At 42.7% G+C, this 24588-nt stretch overlaps 1 protein-coding gene across 3 annotated transcripts in view; it reads left to right on the forward strand.

Annotated features, from left to right (window-relative positions):
• Positions 1-24588, forward strand: part of RAD54L2 (RAD54-like 2 (S. cerevisiae)) — a 55424-nt gene that overhangs the window by 1982 nt on the left and 28854 nt on the right. For all 3 annotated transcript variants that reach the window (XM_009321832.1, XM_009321830.1, XM_009321831.1), the window contains exon 2: positions 6328-6534. In XM_009321832.1, coding sequence (XP_009320107.1) covers positions 6384-6534 — 151 coding nt within the window. In that variant the 5' untranslated portion in view covers positions 6328-6383. The remainder of the gene's footprint in view (positions 1-6327; positions 6535-24588) is intronic.

Raw genomic sequence — 24588 nt, forward strand, 5'->3', positions numbered from 1 at the left:
TGGTGAGGACATTTCGAGTATTTCAAAGGAAAGAGTTGCTTTATAGGAAGCCAATTTCTACTTTAATGTAATAAAATAAAATTGCTTTTAAAAGCAATGCAACATTGTTTAGGCAAATAATTGTATACATACATATATACAAACACAAAAATAGTTTGCCCATTTCTGCTGGCTCTGTCCAGAGGTACAGCACTTGTTAGTGCCTTACGAAGTCTGTGTGGAAGTGAGCGCTGACATATTCCTGACATATTCAGGTTTTTTTTCTTTAAAGGTTACGAAATGTTGACACTATTGGCAGTAGGGTATACTCACATCCATTCTGAAATGCAGGAGAGAAAGGACGCTGTGGCAGGAGGTTCCCGCAGCAGTTGATGGATGACGCCGGTGTGTGCCGCTGCCACCGGTCCGGGTTGTGTAATGATCTGCAGATGCTGCCATTGACTCGCGCTGGCTCTTTTTGTTCGGGATCGCAGTGGGAGCCAGGCCTTATGTAATGTTCATTGTCACATTCTCTGTTCCAGCACTGTCATGTCAGCAGAGGGGAAGGATTAGCTCCCCCTTTTCTTTCTTTATGGGTTGGTTTTAGGGTTTTTTTTCTTTCTCCCACCCCTTCTTGCAGCAGCTTTTGTTGTTTTTGTTGTCAGGGAACAACCAGTTTCAGGCTGTTTTTAGTGTTCTGGTGCCTTTTAGGAAGGAGACTGTTAACCTAGAGAGAATAAAAGAGCAGGTCCTGCAACTCTCCCAAAACTGATATATGGAAGTGTTTTTTAAAGCACTCTTATTTTTTCTCTCGATTCCTGCTCCCCACAAATCACAGTGGGCTCCTTAATACTCGCATCAAATGTGGGCGAAGCCTAGATGCGTTGTGCCTATGTTTGCGTGGGGTGGGGAGAAGCACACTTGCCTTCCTCAGAAGAGTGGTCCAGGGCAAGCAGATGCTCTCCAATTTATGATTTTAGAGGCTGCTGCTTTTTCCTTTCTTCAGTTTAATATTCCTGTATTAAACACATCACTTAGAGATGGGATCAATGTCACTTAGTTTCACTGTGATTTGAACAAGAGGAAATGAAGGAGGAGAATTGTTTTCTTCCTTCCCAGCTAGCAGTGTGTGGCCACCAGTTATCCCTGAGTCACAGCTGAAAAACTGTATCGTTTGAGTCTTAACAGTCTCAGACTGCAAAGGAAGAAGGGATTTAAATCACGAAATAGTCAATTAAGGATGGCTTTAAATGCAATTTGTGGGGGTTATCTCTGGGGGAAAGAAGTTCTGCTGATTTTTCAGTAAACAGTTAAGTTTGCTTTGTTAAAAACATATAGGGGATCTGCTAGACTAGTATTGGTCAATAACACTGTTGGCTCTTTTTTGAGAAAATATTTATCCTTTTAAGTGATTCCCCCTTCCCCCGCCATTTTTTACATGATAATGTCAAATAGAGATGTTCATATGTTATATAACATACATTAGAGAAGTTCTAATGTTTTTTATAATCAAACTGTCCAAACCCACTGGTCTCAGGTTTATTTCTTACTAGATATTTAAATTGAACAGAAAAGTATTCATTGTTATTCTGCAATAACATTGCCAGTTGTTACTTGCAAACTGTTACAAGATTCTTTTATCTTACAGAGAAGCTTAAGCTCATGACTTCTTTAGTGATCCATCTGTATGCTTTATAATAATTTTCCGTTAGTTACTGAAGGCTACCTATAAGGTACCAAAACTGTGCTAGTGTGTGGTCTAGCAAAAAGATGGTATTTCTCCCGAGGAGCCAGCAGTTACCTTCGTATGCATCCAGTCTGAAGTGTTTGTGTGTGAGCTGAGTGTATAAGAGAAATCTTATGGCCCCAGGCAACCAACCATTTTGCTGTTTTGCTGCCAAACAAACAAACAAAAAGATAAAGGAAATTATTATTACCATAAAACATGACTGTATAGCAGGAACTGAAGAGCGTTATGCAGCACTGACTTTGAAATACTTGGTTTTATTAAACTTTCTGTGCAAATCCTCTTGTGATTTGCCAGCGTGCTTGATCCTGTTTCTATGGCCAGGCACCACAATGACCAATGTGAAGTGTTGGTTACAAAACAGGCTTTAAGGGACAAATCTTGATGAGTCCCAGATATTGGGCTTGGCTGGAGGTTGGGGAGGTGATGGAATCCTCTTTACTATTCAGCACCGTAGTAGCATTAGTGTTAAACCTGCCCTTTCTGAAGGGATTTGTATGGGATGTGTGTGTACTCAGGAACGAGCATGTCCTGTGCCTATATTACTTGTGTTGTAGCCGGCAAAGAGCTTCTGTGAAGTCACTTTGGCTTCTGTGGCTTCCTGGGGGTACAGGGGAATCCTGCTCCTCCTTGCTCAGGTGGGGAAGGACTCCAGTCTGCCCTGTCCTGCATCCTTCCTTTTTACTTGTTTGTATTTGTAATAGTTAATTAAATAAATAATAGTTTAGTTTTTATAGTGCTGATGAGTCCTCTGATGAAAGCAGTGATGTACAGAAATGGGCAAAGTCACCAGATCCCATGATGTTTGCTGTTTCACTTAATAGTTTGGCTCATGGCATGTGTAACCCTGTGGTGAAAAACTATCACTTAGAAGGGAAAAAGTTTGCTTTCACATTTCTCTCTAACTTCATACGTAAGAAGAAATGGTGATTTTAAACCTTTGCAGAGTGAAAGAAGAACACGAGGACAACAGAAATGTGTCTGAATCTGCAAGCCCTTGAAGTTTCCTCATCCAGAACTGGGTCTCCTTTCTGTGCAGGCTGAGGAGGAGGCAGTCATCACCACATGGCATTTACTTACTATCTGAAATGTTCTACCTTAAAAAAATAAAGCCCAAAAAACTTCTGAACTATTTTTATCTTTGTTGAAAGACAGGACATAATACATGAGAGAGGCTGTCTTGGATGTTAATTTGATGTGCAGTTGATTGCAGGGTTTAACTTCCTGGGTAGGATAAACATGACAGCTCTTTTCTCCTCCCTGAGTAAGCAAGAGGAATTTTTCAGTGTTTTCCCCCAATACTCCACCCTGTTTTCTCAGTGGCCTCACCATGTATTGAACTGGGCACTGTACTGTATGGACTTAACGGCGTACCGCTTGGGGTGCAGCTTCCCTTTTTGCGCAGGGCAGGAGGCTTGCAGGTTGATCTAATGTGGGACAGCTGGAAAGTCCAGACAACCGGTAACTTTCATTAGTTGAAGGTAATCTGTTTATCTCTTGCAAAGTGCCCTTCCTACAGCGATTAAATGTTGAGCATGGTGCACCTGTGTGTGCAAAGGCAAGAGATGGGGCAGGTTGGAATAACTCAGCCATAGAACAGTAGCAGCAGCTACAATCTGGCCCTGTTGTGTAATTCCCCTTGGTGGAAGGCTCCGAACTGGGTCAGATAGGTGTGAGAAACGAGGGCAGTCTCGCGGCTGTGCAATGCCTACCTGCCTGCCGTGCCGTGTCCCTGCTGCGTGCTCCCGGTGCCACCAGGCAGGGTGGGAGCCCTCCCGAGACCCGAGGCTTATGCAATGGAGAGCGGCTACGGAGCTGCCAGAGCCGAGGAGGAGGATGGGAGGAAGACAGACAGACAGCTACATGACAATAGGCACAGAGGAGTTAACCATCTTTGTTTCACCCAGCTTCGGCAAGATTTAATTAAGTCTTTTCAAAAGCTTCTGTTTAACTCTCCTGCATAAGGCTAGGGCTGCTGAACGGGTGTCAAGAGTTAGCTTATAAAGAACACGTACTTACTGCTAAACGAAAATAAAGCTTAGATTAGAGCCCTTTTGTACTCCAGTCTGAGAGATAGCTGCTCTCCACTGGGTTTGTTTTTATTTATAGAAAGACAAGGATCCGTATCCTTTCCTTTAAACAGTTTTCAGGAAGTGTTTTGTGCTGGGTTTTTTTTTTTAAGGTTGTGCGACAAACAATGAAACCTGAGAGATGATACACAGGAGGATACTGATGGGAGAAACTGTATCGTGTCATTCTTTGACCTGGAGCGTTTAGTGGCCTTACAGCACTTCTGCTTTTCCCATTTGTAGATGAGAATTAATTCCTGCCATTTTAGTAGTGTTTGTATTTCTTCTTTTTTTTTTTTTTTTGGTTGGTGCTTAGTTTGCTGGGGTAGTAAAACATGCATTATGCTTCTGTTGATATGGTTTCCAGCAGATAGCATGCAAAGTGTTTTATAGCACAGTACGAACAACATGGGAATAAATAAGTCCCCTTGAAATCGCAGGTGACCAGCAGAGACCTACAAAGGTAACACTACTGACCGTCTCCTTCTGAAATGTAAGGAAACACGTGCAGCTTTACAGTTACAGGCCTGAGTACAACCTGTAAAGAGTAAAACAATGTTTGTTTTCTTTAGGGCTGAATATAAACTGGAAGGGAACATTGTTGCTATTTAAAAGTAAAAATAAGCTGCTGTTTTGAAATACACATAGGCTTTAGAATGGCATTTGTCAGGAAAAACTTCTGATAACAGATTGCTTTGTGTCTGCAGTCCCTGACTGAAGTCACCAGACATCAGAAAGTAAGCAGTGCCGGACCTTGCAGTGCCCGGGGGTCACCGTATTGCAGCAGTCTGACAGCAACAGGGCTCGGTACCTGCCTACCAGCGGACCACAGAAGCTGCATAAATCTGTTTGGCTTGTGTAAACTGGCACAGTTCCACTTGAGCTAATTTAGATTTTGGCCTTTTCTACCATCTGCTTGACTAAGCCAACTTATTTTGTGTGACATGTGTAATAGTGTAGGGACTTCAGTTGTCTCTGCCTGGTGGTAAAGTGCTCCTGGGACCTAGTGGTGAAAGGCTTCCTATTCTAATACCAATCTCTGCAAAGCCTGTTCTTCCCTTGTGTTTATTTTCTTTCAGACACTCTTCGATGTTATTGAGGAGCTAAGAGAGGCAAAGCAGGAACTGATGACTTCAGCTGGAATAATTCAGCATACTTGACAGTTAGATTTTCAGCCCTGCTACAGGGGTGTTGAGTTGTGTCTTTAACCTTCAAGTTTCTGAGCTCATCTAGTTACTGCTGAAACGCAGCTGAAAATGAAATTTTTCTGTTTCTTTAAGTGTTTGTAGATATGCATGCTGCCTTATCTGCTTAGAAGTTGTTTGTTTTTTTTTTTTTTTTAAGTGACTGATTAGTTCTCAAACATTTCATAGTTTACACTGGAAATGTGGTGTAAGTAGGGGGCAGTGGAAAATGAGTGACGAGGAAATGTTTCCCTCTTTCTTCAAAGCTTTCTGGGGAATGCGTGGGTAGTAATTCTTCTGAGGCTTGATTTTTGAACACATCCTTTGCTTTATGTTCCTTGAGATCAAGATGCCTTCTTTATTTTCCTTTCTTGGTTGTGTTTCTTTTTTTCATCCATCTTACACAGCTCCTTTATGATGATTCTTTCTGTATGGAAGAGGAGTACCCATCACTGTCCAGAAGTGACAGTGCATGATCTGAACAGATAAACTTGTGACTTCGTGATTGCCCTGGCCCTCTCTTTAAGCTTCATTGTTGTTTTGTACCATGACTTCTGCTGTGATGCACCGGAGTAGCGTAACAGAGGAGTTATGCACAGCCAGCTCCGATCTTGTCCTTTAGAGGAAGGAAATGCAAATTCTCTCTGATCCATCCTTCCTTTGTGTTTACTTTTCTTCTTACCCTGCTTTACAAAGGGACGTACAACTTCTAAAAACTGGATCTTTGTTGTCCTCTGTCCGTACCGTTATTAAGGTAACGCTGTCTGTTCTGTTGGTTGGAATGGAGACTGCAGTCAGTCTGTGATGAGTAGCTGGGTGACCTTCGCAGCAGGTACAGCTAAGTCAGGAGGGTGGTTTCTGTCTGCGACCTGCGGTCTGCATACTGCGATGGTGTTTGCAGTGCTTTGGGATCAGGCTAACAGATAGCCATATGAGATTCTGAGTCTGATCCTTTTTTCTATGCTTCGTGTTTGGATGGTAGTGTTCTGAAATTGTTCACATAATTTATTTCTTTTTGCATCTTTGTATAATCAGACATTGATACTAGGAATCTTTCTGCTGTGTACATGTCAAGGATACCAAGAAAGAGGTGGTTTTTTGAGTGATTAGTTAATATATTGGTTCTGATACTGATTCTACAGTGCCAGGCCTGTATCATTATGATACATTGCTTACGGCATCCATTTTCTACAGAGGATTTTGTGCATAGTCTGATAAAACTGTTATTTAAAAGACTGATGGCAGGTTTGTGTTTTTATATGCAGTAATCCTGCTATGATTTTGAGCCTTGAGGCTCAAAGATTGGGATTTACTGGGCTCATTATGTACCTCTTTTCTTTTCTCGCAGGGCTGCCTCACGGTAGAACATGAGCAGGTAATGCACAAAGAGCACCACTGGGAATCATGTCAGACGAGTCAATCTCAGGGAGTGATCCGGACCTGGACCCGGACTTGGAGCAGGAGGATATGGAAGAGGAGGAGGAGGAAGATGAGGAGGAGGCGATGGAGGAGGACAATGATGGGGATGACGAGGAGGACTTACTTGATGAGAGTGGTAGGTGAATGGGGTTGTGAATCTCTGCATACATTTGTTATACAAAACTGGCGTTACTAATTTTGGTGAGTGACACCTTGGTAGATAGCATAAGGGTTACAATTTGTCCAGCGCTTGGTGGGGAGAAGTGTTTATGTGGGTGTTCAGTTTAAAATGGGGTTTAATATAGGTTAAATTTGGACTCCTGGCCAAAAAAAATTTCCATTGTGAAAACAAGCCACAAGCATAAATTGTAAGGAGGATAGAATTTTTAAAATAGCTACAGATTCTGTGGAAGCAATTCTGTAAAGAAGTAAATAAATCAATTTACGATTACGTGTGTTATTAAAAGGATCTGGTGAAATTAAATATATTTACATCACTGGCTTGCCCATAGGTAAACCATTTAATGGATGCTATGGGCAATTATTGCTCACTTACAGTAATCATCTTTAACAACTGGAAAATATTCTTTTCTGACAGCATACAGGTTGGGTTTATTTTGGTTTGTTAGCTTTACAATATGAAAGGTGGCAGTGCTGGCAAAGTAAGTTGTCACCTTCTATCCTCACGTAGTTATGACTGCCCCACTCTCCTCTTCAGTTAGGACCAATATAGCTGTTTGTGGACCTGTGCTGTCCAGGTTACATTTAAGCAAGATTAGGTAACTGTTCTGGTTCATGGTATGATCTTAGAAACATGTTTGTTGGTCCAGCAGAAGGGCTGATGTTCTAGGGCACGTAGACAGGAGTGCATGGCTCAGGTGGGAATTTCCCATGCTGTATTTGCCACCAAACTCCTTGTGTCATAAAACTACAGCCCGAGCTTAAGGGGATGCTGTATTTGCTTCCTTTAAAATTGTAATATTTAATAGTTCCAAAGGGTGTGCAGATTTTTGAATGCACCTGCTTCAACCTACTGAGAACAGTTTTCCTTTTCTTAGCATAGAATGTGTTAAAGACAGATACTTCTCTCTTCTTCTAGTTACTAAAGTACTTTTGGTTTTGAAGTACAGTGTTGTCCTCAAGTGTTGTTTGGGGGTTTTTTAATATTCTTTCATCCACGTGCTACTTGAAGATGCTGTTTTGATTTAAAATGCTTATAAAATGTTTACAGAAATGAATTTTATTCGCCTGATTTTATTCACGTGATGGCTTTTTCTAATGAGAAAGTAGCAGAAATGGAAGTGTTAGTTCAGGTAAGAAACAAGGGAATTCCCAGGAGGTAGAGTTATAGGGCCACAGATTACTTTGTCTCAAAGAGACTAGCGGTGACCTTGTCACTTTGTTCACGGGAACCTGCACCCAGTGGAGCAATAGGAAGCGTGGTGTTGTAGACAAACTTGTATTAACAGAGAGGAGTGGCTGTATGTCATGTCCCAGTGGGTCATTCCCCATGGTTATTTTATCATAGACCTATGTATTGTATCATCTACATCTATATTATTGTGGCTGAATACTCATAATCGTTTATCAGGATTATTCTTTCCAAAGCAAACAAAATTTATGTAGGATCAGAACATCGCTAACCATTAATGACAGCTGTTTATTTTCATCTTAAAATGCTAGAAACATGTTTATGCTTTACATTTCTTTAGTGATTAATTAAAAATATTTTTTTACAAATGTAGGAAATAATGAGGAAGAGTAAAAAGACAATTTACATATAACTAACATAAAATGTCTTTATAGTTGTTCATTAGGTACGGGAAAAACTCTCTCTTACAGAGTCTGAGCAAAGCTAGGTTGCCTCTGAGGTTTCAGATTGTTTCAGCTTTAATTCTGTCTGCCAGAGTATCAGGATGCTTTCTGTGCGCTTAACTGTATAATTATTGTTTTCTGTGGAGGTGTCCGCTCTGCTTTTCCTGATCATCTCTTCACAGCTACATACTGCCTCAGAAATGTCATTTGACATCTATATTACCTTAAATCTAATATAAAACCAGTCTCCTGCTATTTGGCCTATGAAATATAGATAACTTCCGAATTAAGAGGAACATTTTATTTTGCCCATCTGATGTTTACAGTCCCATCTCTTTGTAGTGACCCTCATTCATAAAAATCCTCTTAGGAACAGACAGTTACTTTTATTCACAAGAGGGAAGGAAGTGCTCTACTGTTTATACTGTGAAGCTTTTTAAAAGCTTAATTTTAATAATTTCTGTTAAAAGTTTGTTCTCCCTGTTCCCAGCTGTGCTGTTCTCCTCCCCTCCTGGTATTGTGGTTGTTCTGTAGATGTTCCCTTGGGGATCCTGGGGGGATCCTTCCCTCGTGGGTGGGCTCTTGCGTATTTCTAGCACTACAAGATTTAGAAGATTATTAATCTTTCACAGTTATTTCCTTGGAAGGGTGACAGGCTGCATATACGCTTTCTCCAAACTGAAGCTGATCACTTGTTTTAAATAATAGTGATTATAGCAATTATAAAACTAATATTTTTACTGCTTGCTTGCAAAGTGTAATGGCTTTGTTTTGGGAACGTAGGTTTTCCAGATGGTGACTCAGATTACTTACGAGCCTTCCAGGGCTAATGTGGTATTGTCCACATCTGTTGATGGTGGACAGTCTGGTCTCAGACTTAGCAGTGACTTGTGTTTTGCACATTTAACCTGTTTTCGTCTTTTTGATACATGTTGTGTGTGGAATTAATACTTGTGGTGGTTTCAGTTTCAGAATTTTCTGTGTGTTCTTTCACATTCTCGTAATTAAGAGTGCCGTCTTCAGTTTTGGTGCAGTTTTTCTCATTTCTGCTCTGAGAACCTGAAGTTTTGTTTGCATTCAGTATAGGCTGTGCCACAGATGGTCTAGAGTTTAGTTTGGAATTTTATGGTACAAACTTTCAGTCTCAATGAAAGCAGTTCTTAAACCTTCCCCCCCTGTCCTCAAGGAAGTAAAAGAGCACAGAAGGCTAGTTTTCTGAATATTTAATATAACCACATAGCTTACATCCTTTGCACATTTCTTCAGTGGTGGTCAGTTAATGAACCTTAGCATCATGTGTAGGAGCTCTTACAGCTTTAGTCTTTCTAGAACACTTCTTCCAGGACATACCTACCCTGACACTTACAACCCCTTCCCAGTGGCTGCCAGACTGCACACCCATCCTAGCAGCGTGCTTCAGTCCTAGCCAGAGGCTTCCACTGCTTTTCCAGCCTTGTCATCCCTGCCCACTGCATCTGTTTTCTCATCACTTGTGGGTAGCAGCACTTGTTTTATCATGTTCGATTTTGTGATATCAGTGCATGACTGCTAAGAACTTCTTTCGTTAACTCCCTAAATCCTTTTCACTAGAAATGTGATGTACTGATGACTGTAGAGATAAAGGGCTGTTTCAAGTCCTGCACTTCTTCTCTGATCCCAGTAAGTTGCTCAGGGCTGTATAGAGCTCCATAGGAATAAAAGCTAATTTGAGCAAAGAGGAAAGAAACCTCCAATATGGATTTTACAGATCATTTCAAATGCAGGGACTGTTCATACCTCCGAGCTTTCCCAAGGAAAGCTGTTGAGTGTTTGAATGAATCCCACTGTAGTGCTGTTTTTTCACTTCCTAAATGTCTTTGGATTATTCTGATTGAAGTCTCTGGAATTCATTGTCTCTTCCTCATACGTATTGCTGTAATTCTGCTATTAATAGTGATAGCAAGTTGCTTGTTTTCTTATCACTGAGTATATGGGTTAAGCACTTTTTTAAAGTGTACTTCGGGTAAAAGTGTAAAGAGCTGGTTGCTTCAGTTCTCTGAAAGATGCCTTAATGAGCACAGCCATTCAGACACTGTTCTCAGAGGCTACTAGTTGTATTTGCATTACAGGGTGTGTGGTACAGCAGACAGGGATTGGAATCGGTACTTCTGGGGTATAGCAGTGGACAATTTTCCAACACCATGGTAGTACTGCAATTCTTAATGTGCAGCTGTACCAGGCAACACCAATTAATAGCGTATTAGATGCTACTATTGTGATATGACAATCTCCACACAATTAGCCTTGTCTTCAGCACTGTGTTGTCCACTTTGCCTGTTTTCTCCTGTCCCATCCCCTCTTTCTTTCCCCAGGGCTGGGGGTGTGCCAGCTCCGTGGCATCTCTGTTTGACTAGTGGAGAACAGGAGAAGATGGAGGCAGTCTGCACTCCCTCTTCCCACCTCAAACTCATACTGTTCCTACTCCTCCCTGACAAAGTGCTGGAGCAAAACAAAACTGCTCTGTGTGGGGTTTGTATGGACATACGGACCCTAAGAGAGGGCTGAATGAGGAGCACAGTTGTGTTGATGGTACAGAATCGCAAGTCCCAGGAGAGCGGAGGACACACAGGTGCCTGTGCTCTTGTGCACTGCAGCTTCTTAGTAGGGTGAAGGCACCAGGGCCAAGTCTCAGAACCTCTGAAAGATTGGCATGGGAGGTTAGTGAGGGGTAAGAGAGACCCTTTTCCTCACCCTAACCTCTTAAAACTGTGCTCATCCCTGTCTATGACATTTGATAGCATCATAACAGATTCGAACAGTTACCTCTTGTTTTAGGAGCATGATCCAGAATGTATTTCAGTGGCCACTTTTTGTTTGAACTTGAGTGTGCCACTTTATACTCACAGTTTTGAGCTTCCCAAGATAGGCGGGAGTACTTGACTTCAGATGACAGCCACTGTCGATTCAGGTTTGAAAAGATCTTTACTTTCCTTGAACTCTTGCTAGAGGAAAGCCTGTTTATTTAAAGGGGTACTACTACTGGATCAGCTTTGCGTACAAGTTTCACTTGGTGGTTGGGGAGAAAAATGTTGGCATGAAATTATAGCAAGAGTGGATTTTGTTTAATGTGATGTTCCTTTAGGGCTCTTTGTGGCTCATCATCATGGTGCATGCAGCAAGGGGTGCAATTACATTGAAAATGAAATCGATTTGTAGCTGCCTGGATAATTTCCTTGCCTAACCTGAGGGGAAGATCAGTAGTGAATGCCATACTTTCTAGTAAGTTCATTAGCACCTGGAGTTATTAAAGCTGAAATTATTTTGGAAATCTTTTTAAAGTCATGTGGAAGAGTGGGTTAATGTTTTTTTGAATGATACATGAATGCTTCCTTGAGGTGCAGGGAGCTGCTGCTCATCTTAGGAGATCGTGTTATTCATGGGCTTCCCACCCCAAAGTCATTCCATCTTTTCTTCTCCCCAACAAAGTGATGGAACAAAACAAAACTGTGGTGTGTGTGGGAGTCCCCAGCTGGATGTGTGAGGTTGGGAATAGAGCAAATTTCTGTTCTTACAGGGGAAGAGAGGAAAGTCTTTTGTATAAATCTGTTCATTTAGTAGGCTCTTCCTGCTCATATACATGAGTTTTTGCTTTTCATCTGAAGTTATTCTTATAAATTAGGTCATGTTATACTCACCTGTATGAAACTGAGAGGCAGAGTGTGGAGACAGTGTCCTGAACAACACCCTGCTAAACGATATCCTGTTCTTTATCATTTTATATCCAGATTTAGAAAGGCCCATACTGCTGGAGGAAAAGAAAAAAAAAAAAAAGGGAGCTGCTGTTAGAAAGTCATTTACCTGCACTTTTTTCTTGAATTGGGTGGTCCTGCTTGTATTGGTAAATGGAGATTAGTCCCAGCAACCTGAAATCTTTTTGCCTTCTACTTTTGACCAGACTGCACGCCATTTTCTCTTAGGAAACACTGGTTTTAAGTTGTCCTCCCTATCTACTAGAAAATGAAATGCATTCCCTAAGAAGAGGAGAAGAAAATACATACTTATTTCTTTAATCTCTCAACTCCTTTTAGAAAGCAGCTTTTCACAGCTGTGTCTTTAGGTGGTATTGAGGGTAGATGGGCATCCCAAGGTCGAGGCAGCCTCAGAGACTAGCTGCTCTTTGAGGAACCCCTTAATGAGGTGCTTCCATCTGCTGCAGTACATGGGCACAGTGGACTTGATTGCTTCTTGCTTTCTGCCTCAGACTGGTGATACATGTGCTTTGATCTCTTGTCCTTATTGTTTAGCTGGAGGCTGCTGGCAGGGGCTAAGGAAAGGCGCAGGCCTGTCGGAGAAAGCTTGGAGTGGAGAGGAGGCTCTTTTTGTTGATTGAAAGTGGATGAGTCGGAGAAAAAGGTGTGGAAAGAAACAAAAGTCAGGACTTCCCTAAATCTAGAAAAGCACTGAAGATGATCAGGAGGGTTCCTTTAATTTTAAGCTCTGCTGTGTTCTTGTGTGTATGTTTGCCAGAATGATATATGCCAGTAAGTAATAATCCTGTAATTTAATCTGCAAGTTACTGTTTGCAGACCGCAAGGTGGATTTCTTGGGTGGAAGAGAAGAGTAGTGATTGACATCTTTCCATTTTTTCCTTCTTGATGGACTTTCCTATCTTGATTCTTTTATTTTGGTTACTTGTGGCTGGATGCAGCTCCCTCTGGAGTCCACCAGTACTATTTCTAAAGAAGCTAGAAGGGCATATCCTGGGGGAAGCAAACCTCTTCTCAACAGTAAGTTTGTTGCCCCTGCAATGGCCCTGATCTTTGTAAGTGTGGGAAACCAAACCTGAACTTCTATGTACCACTGTGCACTTTGCTGTTCTTAAACAAACAGGTAGATTTTAATGCTTATAGTGACTTTTTGTAGACTGTCTCCCAAGCCAGTAGTTGCATGCAAAGAGGATGTCACGTGTGGTATCATAGAGATACAAAAATAATTACTACATGTGAAAGAATTTACTTGTGAATTAATATCCTGCATATTGGCATGTGTTTAAACCTTATTAAATTGTTATGGGAAACTGCATTACCTTAGAAAATGATCCTTATGGATCAGAGTGTTTAAATACGCTTTATCATACAGGTGCAGACTGTGGGGCTCAACCTCAAGTCGGCTGGTTGTCAGCAAACCTGTGTCTAACTGCAGATATTGGATGCATTTCTCAGGTGACTTGCTATAACTAAGAAGTTGAGGGGTTTTTATTGTTTTCTCAGTTCTTGAAAGGGATAAGAGCATCTCTGAAGTAGCTTTGTGTCTGTTAAGCATACGCTCTCTGCCTCCGCAAATCTTACATTTGAGACTTGTGTTGGTTTCCTAAGACCTAGAAAGTTAGGAGCTGGCTGTCTTCTATGTTTCCACAATCCAGCTGAATGAAATAGAAAAGATATAGTCAGTATCAAAGGTGAAAAGAGACTGGATACTAGCATTTGCAGATTTAGCAGTCGTGGTTACTGAGTAGTGCAGAAAGGTTACATTGAAATTGCAGGGGAGAAGGTTTGCCTCTCATACTTAGCCAAAAGCCCCACTGATTTCTGTGGGAACTTTGCTTTGTTACAGAAGGCTGCATATTTTACCCATTATTTTTATTCTGGCAGTTTCCCTGTAGTACAGTCTGTCTTTCAGAACAAATGGAGTTTCTGTGTGCAGTCTGAGAGGTTTGGACCTGCCCAGCTAGCAAGTATCTGTGTACCCAGCACGTTGTACGGGAGCTGCTAATGCCCGTGCAGACCCTGTGGCAGGCACCCAGCTCCCTTGAAGTGGCTTTACTGGACTCGCTAAATGGTGACAAAAAAAATCCTCTTGGGTGCTTTGCTGGGAACAGCCAGTACTGTACGCTTTGTTAGCTCCCTTTCTACCGAACCCAGAGCTGCAGGTTGCCTTGCCGGGCATTTTGTGTGTGTTGGGGCAGTTTCGGTTGCCGGAGGGTGATAGAGGCAGGTGGAAGTCCCTTGTCTACAGGCTCTTTGCCCATAAATCTGGGACGAATAGGGGAAGGTAACAGGAATGGAGAGGAGTGTGGGAGGAGCGGCGCCTGGGGTTTGTGGGGGTTTTATTGACTGATTCAAGCATTTTAACTAACCCTGTGAACTAGGTTATTCTCAGTGAGAATACAGGCAGGGTGAGGTGTAGCTTGAGGGCTGCTGTGGGCAGGAAGGATGAGATCCCAACGAGTGCTGTCCCCCCAGCCCCCTTTGCAGGGAATTACAGACTGACGATGTTGCAGGTCAGTCGCTGAGCCTTTTGCCATCTGCCTGCTCTGTCCAAAAGTGTGGGCTCTTTCCCGGTCTCCTCTGCTTATCCTAAGCAAGGGGAAGCTCCAAAATGAAAACGTTCGTGACTCCTCTGCCCCCCTCCCAGGCTCTCCGACAGCGGCTTCCTTTTTGAGAGGGTGGCACAAAGTCTGGCATAGTCTAAGTGTTATATAACCTGGAGTAATGACTTGCTTTACTTCTTTAAAAGGAGGTGATGACGCCAGAGCTCTGCTTCCTTCACACCCGCCGATTGGGCACAGAGACTGGCTGATCTCGTGAAATGATGTGGTATTATAACTAGCTATGCTTTTTTTTCCCTCTTTTCTTCCTCCTTCCCTTTGATCTATTGCCAATGATGGAATACAAAATAGAAATCCTTCTATGCGGTTCAGGAACAGCCCACGTCCATGGCTCTGCATTTTCTATATATATGGATATGGATTTTTTCAAATTTTTTTTTACCTGTAGCTGCATGCTCTCTTTTTTTAAAGCTGCCACAAACATGAGAGTAGCATGAATGCACAGGGAGCAGGGTCAGTGAGCGAGCGGTTATTAGCTGAACAAAGAATTGCTCCAAGTCTTCCATGGAGAGGAGAAGTATCTTGTTTCTTCCTGCTTTTCAGGATATGGGGGTTGTGCTTTATTGGCCAAAAACTTGCTTTTCTCTTTTCACAAAGCAGCCAGAGAATCTCTAACGAAGGACAGTCACACTTACTTCTCTGTCACGTTTGGTACCTTTTTCCCCATGTATGTTTTCAATAGTCAGTTTTGTGCCACACCTAGTCATTGCTAATAGATACCGTACTCCATCATCTGCAACTTCTGAAACCATGACAAAATCACAAGGAAACTAATTAGCAAATTTGTAATGTGGTATTTTCCCTCTTGAACAGGTAAGGAGTGGCAAAGTGACTTTGCCAAGGTCACCTGATAAATGTGATGAAGCCAAAGTCAAAATCCTCTACTTTACATTTTAGGCAGCGCCCCTTTTATTTTCAAATGGACTGGGTGAAACACTTCTCTGTTTTGCATTTGAGTTTAAACTATGCAAGGGATCCTTATTTTCATTTTTCCTTAATTTATCTGGCATTGTGCTGTTTTTAATGCCTGGTTAAATAAAATGTGCATGTAGCTATATGTTGTACAAGTATAATATTTTTAGCCAAGAAGCAGCAGCAAGTTTGGAAGGAGGGGGAGCTGTTTTAATTAAATTAGAAGTATTCTTCAGATTTTAAAACACAATATCACATCACAGTTATTTGCTTTATTTGTCATTTTAATTTCCTGCTTAGGCTCTGTAGAAACCTGCAACACTGAATTTTCGGAAATGTCTGGCTCATCGTTTGGATCAAAGTTTTTTGATGCAATACCTGTTTTTTATTTTAATAACAGTAGTTTGTACTACAGATGTTGAAAATGTCTTGTTCACATTTTCTTCAACATGCAGTTCACTGACTCAGTCTCAAAAAAATTCTAAGTAGGAGTCAGAAGACATTATTTTCACTTGCAAATATGCAAATAGGAATGAGACAGGAGAAAGCTACAAGATAAAATCTTTTTGGGCTAGGTGAACAGAAACTTTTAGTGTAAATCTCTGTCAAAACAAATTTTGCAATTAAAACATCTGTAGTAATCTTCCTCTATGTAAAATATTTAAATACTTGAGCTGTTAGAAGCAATTTTAAAATGGCGCTTTTGTGTACTCTTACCTTGTGATTTATGTCAAATTTGCACTTAGGTGAAAACGAATGAAATTAAAGTTGTACAAAATCACTCTTCTGTGGTGCACAAATACATTGTGTCATCTTCAGCAGCAGAAATGTAGCAAGTTATAGGGCGAGATGAGAATCAGTTTCTTGAATATAACTGGGATTGTAACTCAATGGATTTAGCTTTGATTAAGATGATGATAAATAGCTATGATATAAATCCTTTGACTTAAAATCATTCTATCTTGTCTACTAACAGCTTGTTTTCTTCAATACATTTCAACAACCTTTGAAAGCCTGGGACTGAAGTCTGAAGCAGTATATGTTTTGCCATAGTCTGAAAAGCATTTGCAGACGGCACTGCGTTTCATCACTACCTGTGTTTTGTGTGATTAGATTTTTGTTACATTATGTACAACTTCCCCCCCAGTTATGAGTTAGATGAGTGTGAGAAAGAAAATAAACCAAGATTTATATGAATACAAATAAAATGAGAAAAAACAGACTGATCAAATTTTACGCCTTACGGTTCGGTCCAAAACTCACTGAAATCAATGGAAAGAGTCCTCTGGTTTTCCATGGTTGGTTTAGGTCTTACTCAAAAAGAGTTTTTATTTACAGTGCAGTGTTTGTTTAAAAAGCAAATGATTCTCAAAGCCCAGCAATACTCAGCTGCCAACAAAAAGCGTTGTGGAGTTTGATTCTGTCTGAACTGTTTTAGGTTGATAAACACCACCTATACCATAACCAACTCAAACCCAATACTCTTGTGTGTTTTCCATGTTGCTAAAACAACATGGAAAACAGGACAGGGAAAGTAGCCTTAAGGATATTTGTATGTGCTACTAGCGGCTGATAATCAAGAGTGAAATTTGGCTGTCAAGCCTAGTTTGTGTTACAAACAATTCACATTTGTAGGCAGCTTCTCTACTTGTTGGTGATCAGTGGGGTGCGCAGAAGCAGCCGGTGAATGTGGAGCACGCCTGTGAGAAAGCTGTGGGGTGGGGAAGGGACTGCACAGCCAGCGTGGAGCAGTCGAGGACAGGCAAGGAAGGTCTCTTCTGTTCTGCAGGGCGGCGATGAGGATGAACAGCACACGGGGCAATCATTGGAGAGAAGGGAACCACCCCACCTTGCAGGGACCAAAGGCATGGTGGCACATTATGGATCCAGTGCTTCTCACCTGCACTGCTTCTCACCTGCACTGCACTCGGTGGGCTTGGATCAGGTCCATGTTGAGCTGTCCTGGAGCTGCTCGGCCTGCAGAGCTCAGCAAGGGGAGCAGTGGGTTGAGAGAACCAGGTTCAAGGTGGAGGACAGGCATGGGGATGGGGAAGGAGCTACTCCAGCTTGAAGGGATGGGGAAGGAGAGTCACTTGTGATATGTTTCGGGATATTTTGTTGAAACTTTTTTGTTGAACTGAGTTTAGTTTGACCCCCCCATCTCCAATGTTCTCTGCTGTACAGAGCATCTAGTGTCCTGAAAAACTTCACGATCGAGCTTCTTGTGTGTGTAGGCAGATTTAAGTATGGGTTTAACCCTTATGAAATTGCAGTGCTCAGGGATGGTGACATTGCTGCTGAAAAGACTTGTTAGTTGAATAAAAACTCTGTTCTGAAGGGCCTTTATCTTGATATTCTATGCAAATACAAATTTTATAGTGATTTTTTTTAACAGGGGAATCTCCTATGTTGTTTGCAAGGGAACCTCTCAAGTGACAACAGTTTCTTGTGAAGCCTCTTCTGATGTATAGCACAGTCGTACAATTGCAAAGAGCTTCTGGTTTGAGCGTGAGGTAGGTGAGGTATGACAGCTAGGTAAGATTTCAGACCCTGTAGGGGAGGGAGAATGTTCTTCCTTACTGGCAAGGCTGGCCTCACAGAAAAGCTATTCAGCAAATGGGCTTATCTATAACAAGATTACCTTCCATGAGGAGATCGTTTTATAAACTGACTGTTTCTGGCAGATCTAATTCTTGGCTGTGTGAATACATATTTATCATGGCTAACAGTGATGGCCTCACCAGTAGGCTGTTGTGAGTAGAAAAGCTAGAAAAATTCCTTTCCATTTTGCACACTCAGGTGAAGAAGGATATTCCCTTTTTATCGCTCTGTGCAGGACAGGTATAGGTTGCCTGCTTCCCCCAGTGTATTGAACTTCCATTTTCCTCATGCTTGATTGCTGTAATAAGCATACCTTGGAAAGTACCCAGTTGTATTTACACAAATACTTGTCTTTAAATCTTGCTTCCCAGTTTCATAAATCTGTTAGGTCAGATGCTGAGGTTATGTTTGGTTATTTATTCCAACCCTACAAAGTCCTTATAAGGCCTGCTGCAAGATCCTCAGCTATGTACTTTTCTTAATATATTTGTCCCTCTTTTCCTCCTTGATAAACACTGTATGTTCTTGTCTACCAGCCAGGCTATTTGAATCTGTGACATAGGTGAAAGGCTGTCTTGTTACCAAGCCTCTTAATTTTAATACAGTTCATCTTTTCTTTGGTAAAAATTATATGGCTCTAATTATGAAAATAGCACCTTGAGTTTGTTTCAAAGTTGTGATGTACCCTGAAGCAGCAAGGATATTTTGGTGGTAGCAAGCATTCACTGCGCTCTGCCACCTTCTTGAATGAAAGGTCTAATAAAAATGTCTGGAGTCACACAGAGTAACCGGGCTCTGCCCTGGCTGTGTTTGCAGACCTCTAGATCAACCTTTACTGTTACGAGTGCAGCACATAGTCCTGCAGTCCTGCAGATCTGTGCCAGGGCTCTTCAGACACAGCCTGCTTCGGGCTTCTTGTGCCCGTCCTGGTTTTCCCGACTCTCACTTGCCAGTTGTTTCAAGCAAAGAGCTAACTTCGTTATGTGGACAAATGCTTGCTAAGAGCAAGCTGATTTCATTACGCGTCTTATCAGCCCAGGTTTGCTGTTTGTTACTGGCATTGGGTATGCCTGTGAAGGGAATCATGCTGCAGTCTCTGTAGCACTGAAGAGGGCCAGCCGGGCATGATGGTTAGCCTTTAGGGGTTCAAGCACAGCTCTAAAGTACTTATTCTCTCCTGTACCTGTCCTGCTGGTGCAGATGGATGATAGGGAGGAAGGCTTGCTTAGAATAAGCTTGCACTCCACAAATTCTGAAAGGTTATTTCCTAAAAACTGGCAAATCTCATTCATAGTCCATTTTCTGCACTGAGAGCCTTCTGCAGAGCAGCAGTGCTGTACGAGCTGCTGATTTAAGGAAGTGGACGGAATGCTCTTTCGCCTATTATTGTGCAAACAGGTTACCAGCTCCCAAGGAGTTGCTCAGGTTTCAGTCTCAGTTGTCCAGGTTTCTTGGAAGTTAGCAGGCATCATGCAAATAGTTAATAAAATCACAGATACCAGGATTGTTTTCAAAGCCAAAAAGGCTGTACCTCTTTTTGCAACTCATTCCCCCCCCTCTTTTCCTTTTGTGCTGTGAAACTTGGAAGTGCGATTACGGTCCCACATGTCCCCAGCTCTGAACGTCCTGTTGTCTGTTGGGATTCCCCTTGCGCGGGGCCCCGCCGGAGCCTGAATGGTTATGTAAGGATTTTTATTTTATTCTCAGTCTTGGTCTCTGCCACTAGTTGAACTGGATCACGGGCTGAGTGAATGGGATCTGATCCGAACAGGCGTGCAGCTCTGCCGCTCGAGATGAGAGAGAGGAGAGAGACCTCCCCCGTACACACCCACTCAGCCTCCCTGCTCTTCTTCTCTCTTTTAAAACTCTTTTCCCAGGCGTAACTGAGGTTGCTCCCGCTGATCGGGAACACGTACCGAAGCCAAACCAGCTGGGCAGCCCAGCTTCAGGCATCGGTCCCCAGCGGAGCAGCAGCTACCTCGGGCAGGGCTGTGTTGTTTGACTCTCCAAGCAGGGGAGGAGGTAGTGGCAATTTTTATTTAGGCTGAACACGAGGCATATTTAACTAGTTATATAACAGTGACCCTGGTCCGTCTCGGCTGGGTGCAGGGAAGATATATGCGTACTGATTACCGTCACACCGGCTGGGTGGATTCAAGCACTAGGAGCTATTTACCAAAGTTATTTTCAGAAACCTTAAAGTGCAGGTTTCTCTGCCTGTACCCTGGACTCTTTTATCAGGAGGCATTTCCCTCTTGCGAACTGAACAGCCAGTGAGAGTGGATTTAGTGCTGGCTGGGCTGCGGGCAGAGATAACGAGTTGTCGGGAGTGACTGGAAACTTTTGTCCTGAAGACCCGGAGACAAGAATAGCAGAAGGGCTGAGAGCGAGCGGCCACATTGAACAAGTGTTGGGGCAGAGTTGCGGGCAGAGGTCTTGCCTGAGCGCACTGAGCAGCATGTTACTCTTGGATGAGTCTCAGCAGTTTCCAGGTAGGACGCAGGTTGGTTTTTTTGTGGTTTTGTTTTTGGTCCCCCCTGCCCCGTTTTCTTTTCCCTCTTGCTTTCCTGTTACAGACCATTCATTCTCCCACCCCTGTGCTGGAGCACCCTACTCAGTGGCTAGCAAAGTGCATCAGGAACAGAGACTCTTCTGTGGGGCTCAGGTTTTAATTTGCTACCTACTGGGCAGGGATGGAAATGGTTGAATTTTCAGAGTCTTGCAGTGCTTGTTGGCTTGATGGAGTGGATATGAGAAGGAAGCTCGCTCTTTCTTTGTGCTTTGAATTCTGAAGACTTTGGTGATGTGACATTCTGGGTCTGGCTGTTACTGTTTCTGCTGCTGTCATATTGTAATGCTGCAAAAATAGGTTTTTAGCAAGAGAGGCGGCAGTTGTTAATATCAGTATGATTTTATATCCAGTGTCCTCTCCCCCACCCCCTTCAACTTTTTGTGTATACTTTCCCCCAACATCCTACTTGATAGGAGTTTTGAGAACTTCTTTTGTCAGTGAAATATTGGGTGACTTGCTGACCGGCCAGCAGTCTGGGCACCAGGCAGAGCTGTTGGTGCTTGCTCCAGATCCCCTAAATAGTGCCTAATAGACTAAGAGCTACTTGGCTCTTCCCCGCCCCTGTCAAATGGAAGGTGCTGGTGAAACCCTAATACCAGTTTACAGTTTTGGGATGGTTACTGCTTAGTTTGGTTGCTGGTGGGAGGATGTTGTGTGTTGGAGAAAAAACTTTATTCAGATTTGAAGAACTTTCTAATTTAACTTGTTACTTTGAGGTCAGGTACTTGGGGAAGCCAAGGTTCTTCCACCTTGTTCCTGTGGCAAATACCTCCAGAGTTCCTGTGATGAAGGTAGTAGGCTGGTCAAAAACGGTCCCCAGGAGTTCCAGCTCTGGGTTCCTGGTTTATTAGGGGAGTCCAGTGCAGTGTGGTCTTCATGAGGAGTTTTTAAAGAAATAAGCCATGCGGTGTTTGTTGTCCATTAGCGGAAGTCGTGGATTCTAGCAAGAAGTCCATCTTTTCTTGCTTTCTTAGTTCTCTCGTTGTGGTGGCAGGACAAAGAAGCTAATTCTGGGAGAGTGTGAACTGAGAAGAGAAAGGAATTACAATACAAAATGAGTTTGGATAAATGAGGAATCTGGGTGATACAAGTGGCTTATGTAACTCAGTCTAGATAATAGGTATAAAAAGAGAAGACAGGGGAAGGGAAGATGCTTTTGGAAATGAGGCTGTAGGTCATGGAGGGAGAATGCAAGGTTAGAGGCCTTCCAAAAATTTTGGATGGAGAGGTATTTTGGGGTCATTTGTACAAACATAAGAAAGCAAGAGTGCAAATGAACTCCTCCTTGTACAGCATTGCTCGTCAAGTTATAAAGTCTGGGCAAGGTTTATCACAGTCTGCTCTACCAGTGCAAAAATTGTGTCTGTTTGAGGAAGCATTTGTAAGTGATCTAACATGGTTGTGCTCTGGCTGGTGGATCCAGGAGGGTCTCCGTCCCACTTTCTCCATGGCCGTGTTGTCCCCGGGGAGGATGATAAAACTGCACAACGTCACAGAGTGAGTCTGGGTCAGAACTGAGACATGATGTTCTTCCCTGCCTTTGTGCTTCAACTGCTGGTCAGCATTTCTTTTCCTCTCTGGTTTACATGGCTTTTTCTCACTCCAGGTGCCTGAACACTTCTTCGGGGTGTTGCAAGTAGCAAGCGCTTGTATATGCAGTGCTGTGCTATCGGTTTAGTATTTTATAAATGTTTCTGGAAAGTTAGAGGGCATTTTAATTATTTTTATGGTAGCGCCCACCAGCTAGTAAATCAAGGTTTGTTGCAGTACACTACCTATCCCCCATTTGAAAACAGGCTGTTGCCCTGCAAGAAAAATGTCTCTTATTTAAGAAGAGCCCTGTCTCCTCCCCATATACACATATGCTTCTTTTTTGACCATAGAGGTAGTTGTAATTTTAGCAACCCTTATGAAGGAACCGGTGCTTGTCTTTTTTCCAGGCTGTAACACTTTTTGGAATGTTACATATTTTGGATGGGGGTGTCCTTCTGACATTGTGGCTTCAATTCTTGTGTGAGTCTCACTGCCATGAACAGCTTTGCAGCCCTTTGTCAAACTCCTTTAGCAGCACACAAAGCAGCACCAATATTTTGAAAAGGAAAACTAGAAACAGATTGTTCTTTGAGTGATGGTGTTTCATCCTGGTCTTATTAGCTTTCTCCAGTGCTCTCGGTCGCTTTTCTGGCTGCACTTGATGGGAGAAGTGCCAGTGGAATGCAGTGGCACACAGGCTCAAACTCAACAATTTGCATTTTTCTCCCAAGTGATGCCTCCCTCATTAAACAGAGTCCTTAAAAATTCCTCTGAAATTACTTTAGAGACTGAAGCAGAGAAAGGGAATGCAGCTGAAGTTCTGTGCTTTGTTACAGTTCTAAAAAAATCCACAACTGTGTTTTGTTTTTCCAAGTAAGAAATTATATTTAAGGAAAGGAAAGAGAACCTGTTGGTCGGAGCATAAGACAGCCAACAACTTGGGAGTTACTCAGCACTGATGCCCACCTAATTTCTTTGCCTTAGTTTTCTCCTCTGCAAGATGGGCATGAGGGTGTTTCACAGGTTATTGTGAGGACTGTGTCATGCTTGTGAACTCCTTTGACTGGAGTGCAAATGCCAGGTATTATTAATTTTGAAATCTCTCCTTTCTTATACCATTGCCATCATGAGCAACAACAAAGGAGCACTCAGATGCTGAAGGATGCTTTACGCTGGGATAATTTCCCATGCCGCTCTTTTGAATTCGGAGTGAGTATCAGATGTCTTCTCCCCCCTCCCTTTTAACAGGTCCTGAAAGAAGCTATGATGAGGGCTTGAGGCAGAGATTAAAGTTCAGCTTGTTCTTGTTGTTTGTTTGCCATTTTGGTGGCCTTGGAAGCGTGTGGCAGCAATAATCCCTTCTTTATTATTTCTCATTGCTCTGAGGGTATCCTGGTATAAAGCTAATACCACAACTCCCAGCTACCTAGTGTAAACTAATGCTTATGTAATCATTGCATAATGCAGAATGCTTTCTCCCCTACTCGTCCTCTTTTCTTAGTCCCTGAAATTTATCCCTAGAAGAGTCATGGTATCAGCCAGCTGGATTCACTGTGCTGGGAACGTGTCAAGCCCCCATATGCGTCTATTTTCTGAAGCTGGGAGGGGAAGTTTATCTTTGTTACCTAAATCAATATTTATGCACCTTAATAGAATAGAACAGGATTTTTTTTTAAAGTTTTGAACTATTGTGAAAATAAGTAAGGTCTGACAGTTAAATCTGGTTACTTGCGGTTAAGATCCCTATGGTAGTTTTTGTAGTCTGGCTGGCAAAGCTGTATTTTGGGTTACTAGTTAACCAGGATAACCAGTACGGGGAGGTTTCGGTTCCCTCCTGCGCGCAGCGTGTTGAAAACTTCCCAGCACTCGAGCCCGAAACACTTCCTGACTCCGGCGCAGTAGTTTTATGTAACTCGGTTGCTCTCGCACACCCCCGGCTGAAGGACAAATGTAACCCATCCCTGCTTCACTCGCTACCTTGACGGGTGCGTTTCCTGGCTTTGTTTCCCCATCTTGGCTAATGCCCGCAGTGTCTGCGCGAGAGAGGAGGGGCTCGTGAGGAGGAGGCAGTTTACATTTTAGGTTTGAGGACTTTTATTGGGAAGAGTAATTTTGATTATATATCTAGAAGAGGGATGCCAGGTAGCAGCGTTCTACATTTCTCCAGTTCTTGCTAGCTCAAAGCACTATGAAAATGTTTGATTTGGAATTTCACGACCCTCCTTAGAGTGTATCAGAGCTGGAAACGGACACGAGATTGCCTGGTGCTCTGGAGTAACCATCAACCTCTCCTCCGTGGTGCCTGCAAGAGGGAGGACAACCTGAGGGGCACCCCACCTGGGCTGCATTTCGGGGGCTTGCGCGAGGTCCCGGAGGGGCTGGGCGCAGCT

Source organism: Pygoscelis adeliae, unplaced genomic scaffold, assembly GCF_000699105.1.
Source record: "Pygoscelis adeliae isolate BGI_AS28 unplaced genomic scaffold, ASM69910v1 Scaffold94, whole genome shotgun sequence".
NCBI lineage: Eukaryota > Metazoa > Chordata > Aves > Sphenisciformes > Spheniscidae > Pygoscelis > Pygoscelis adeliae.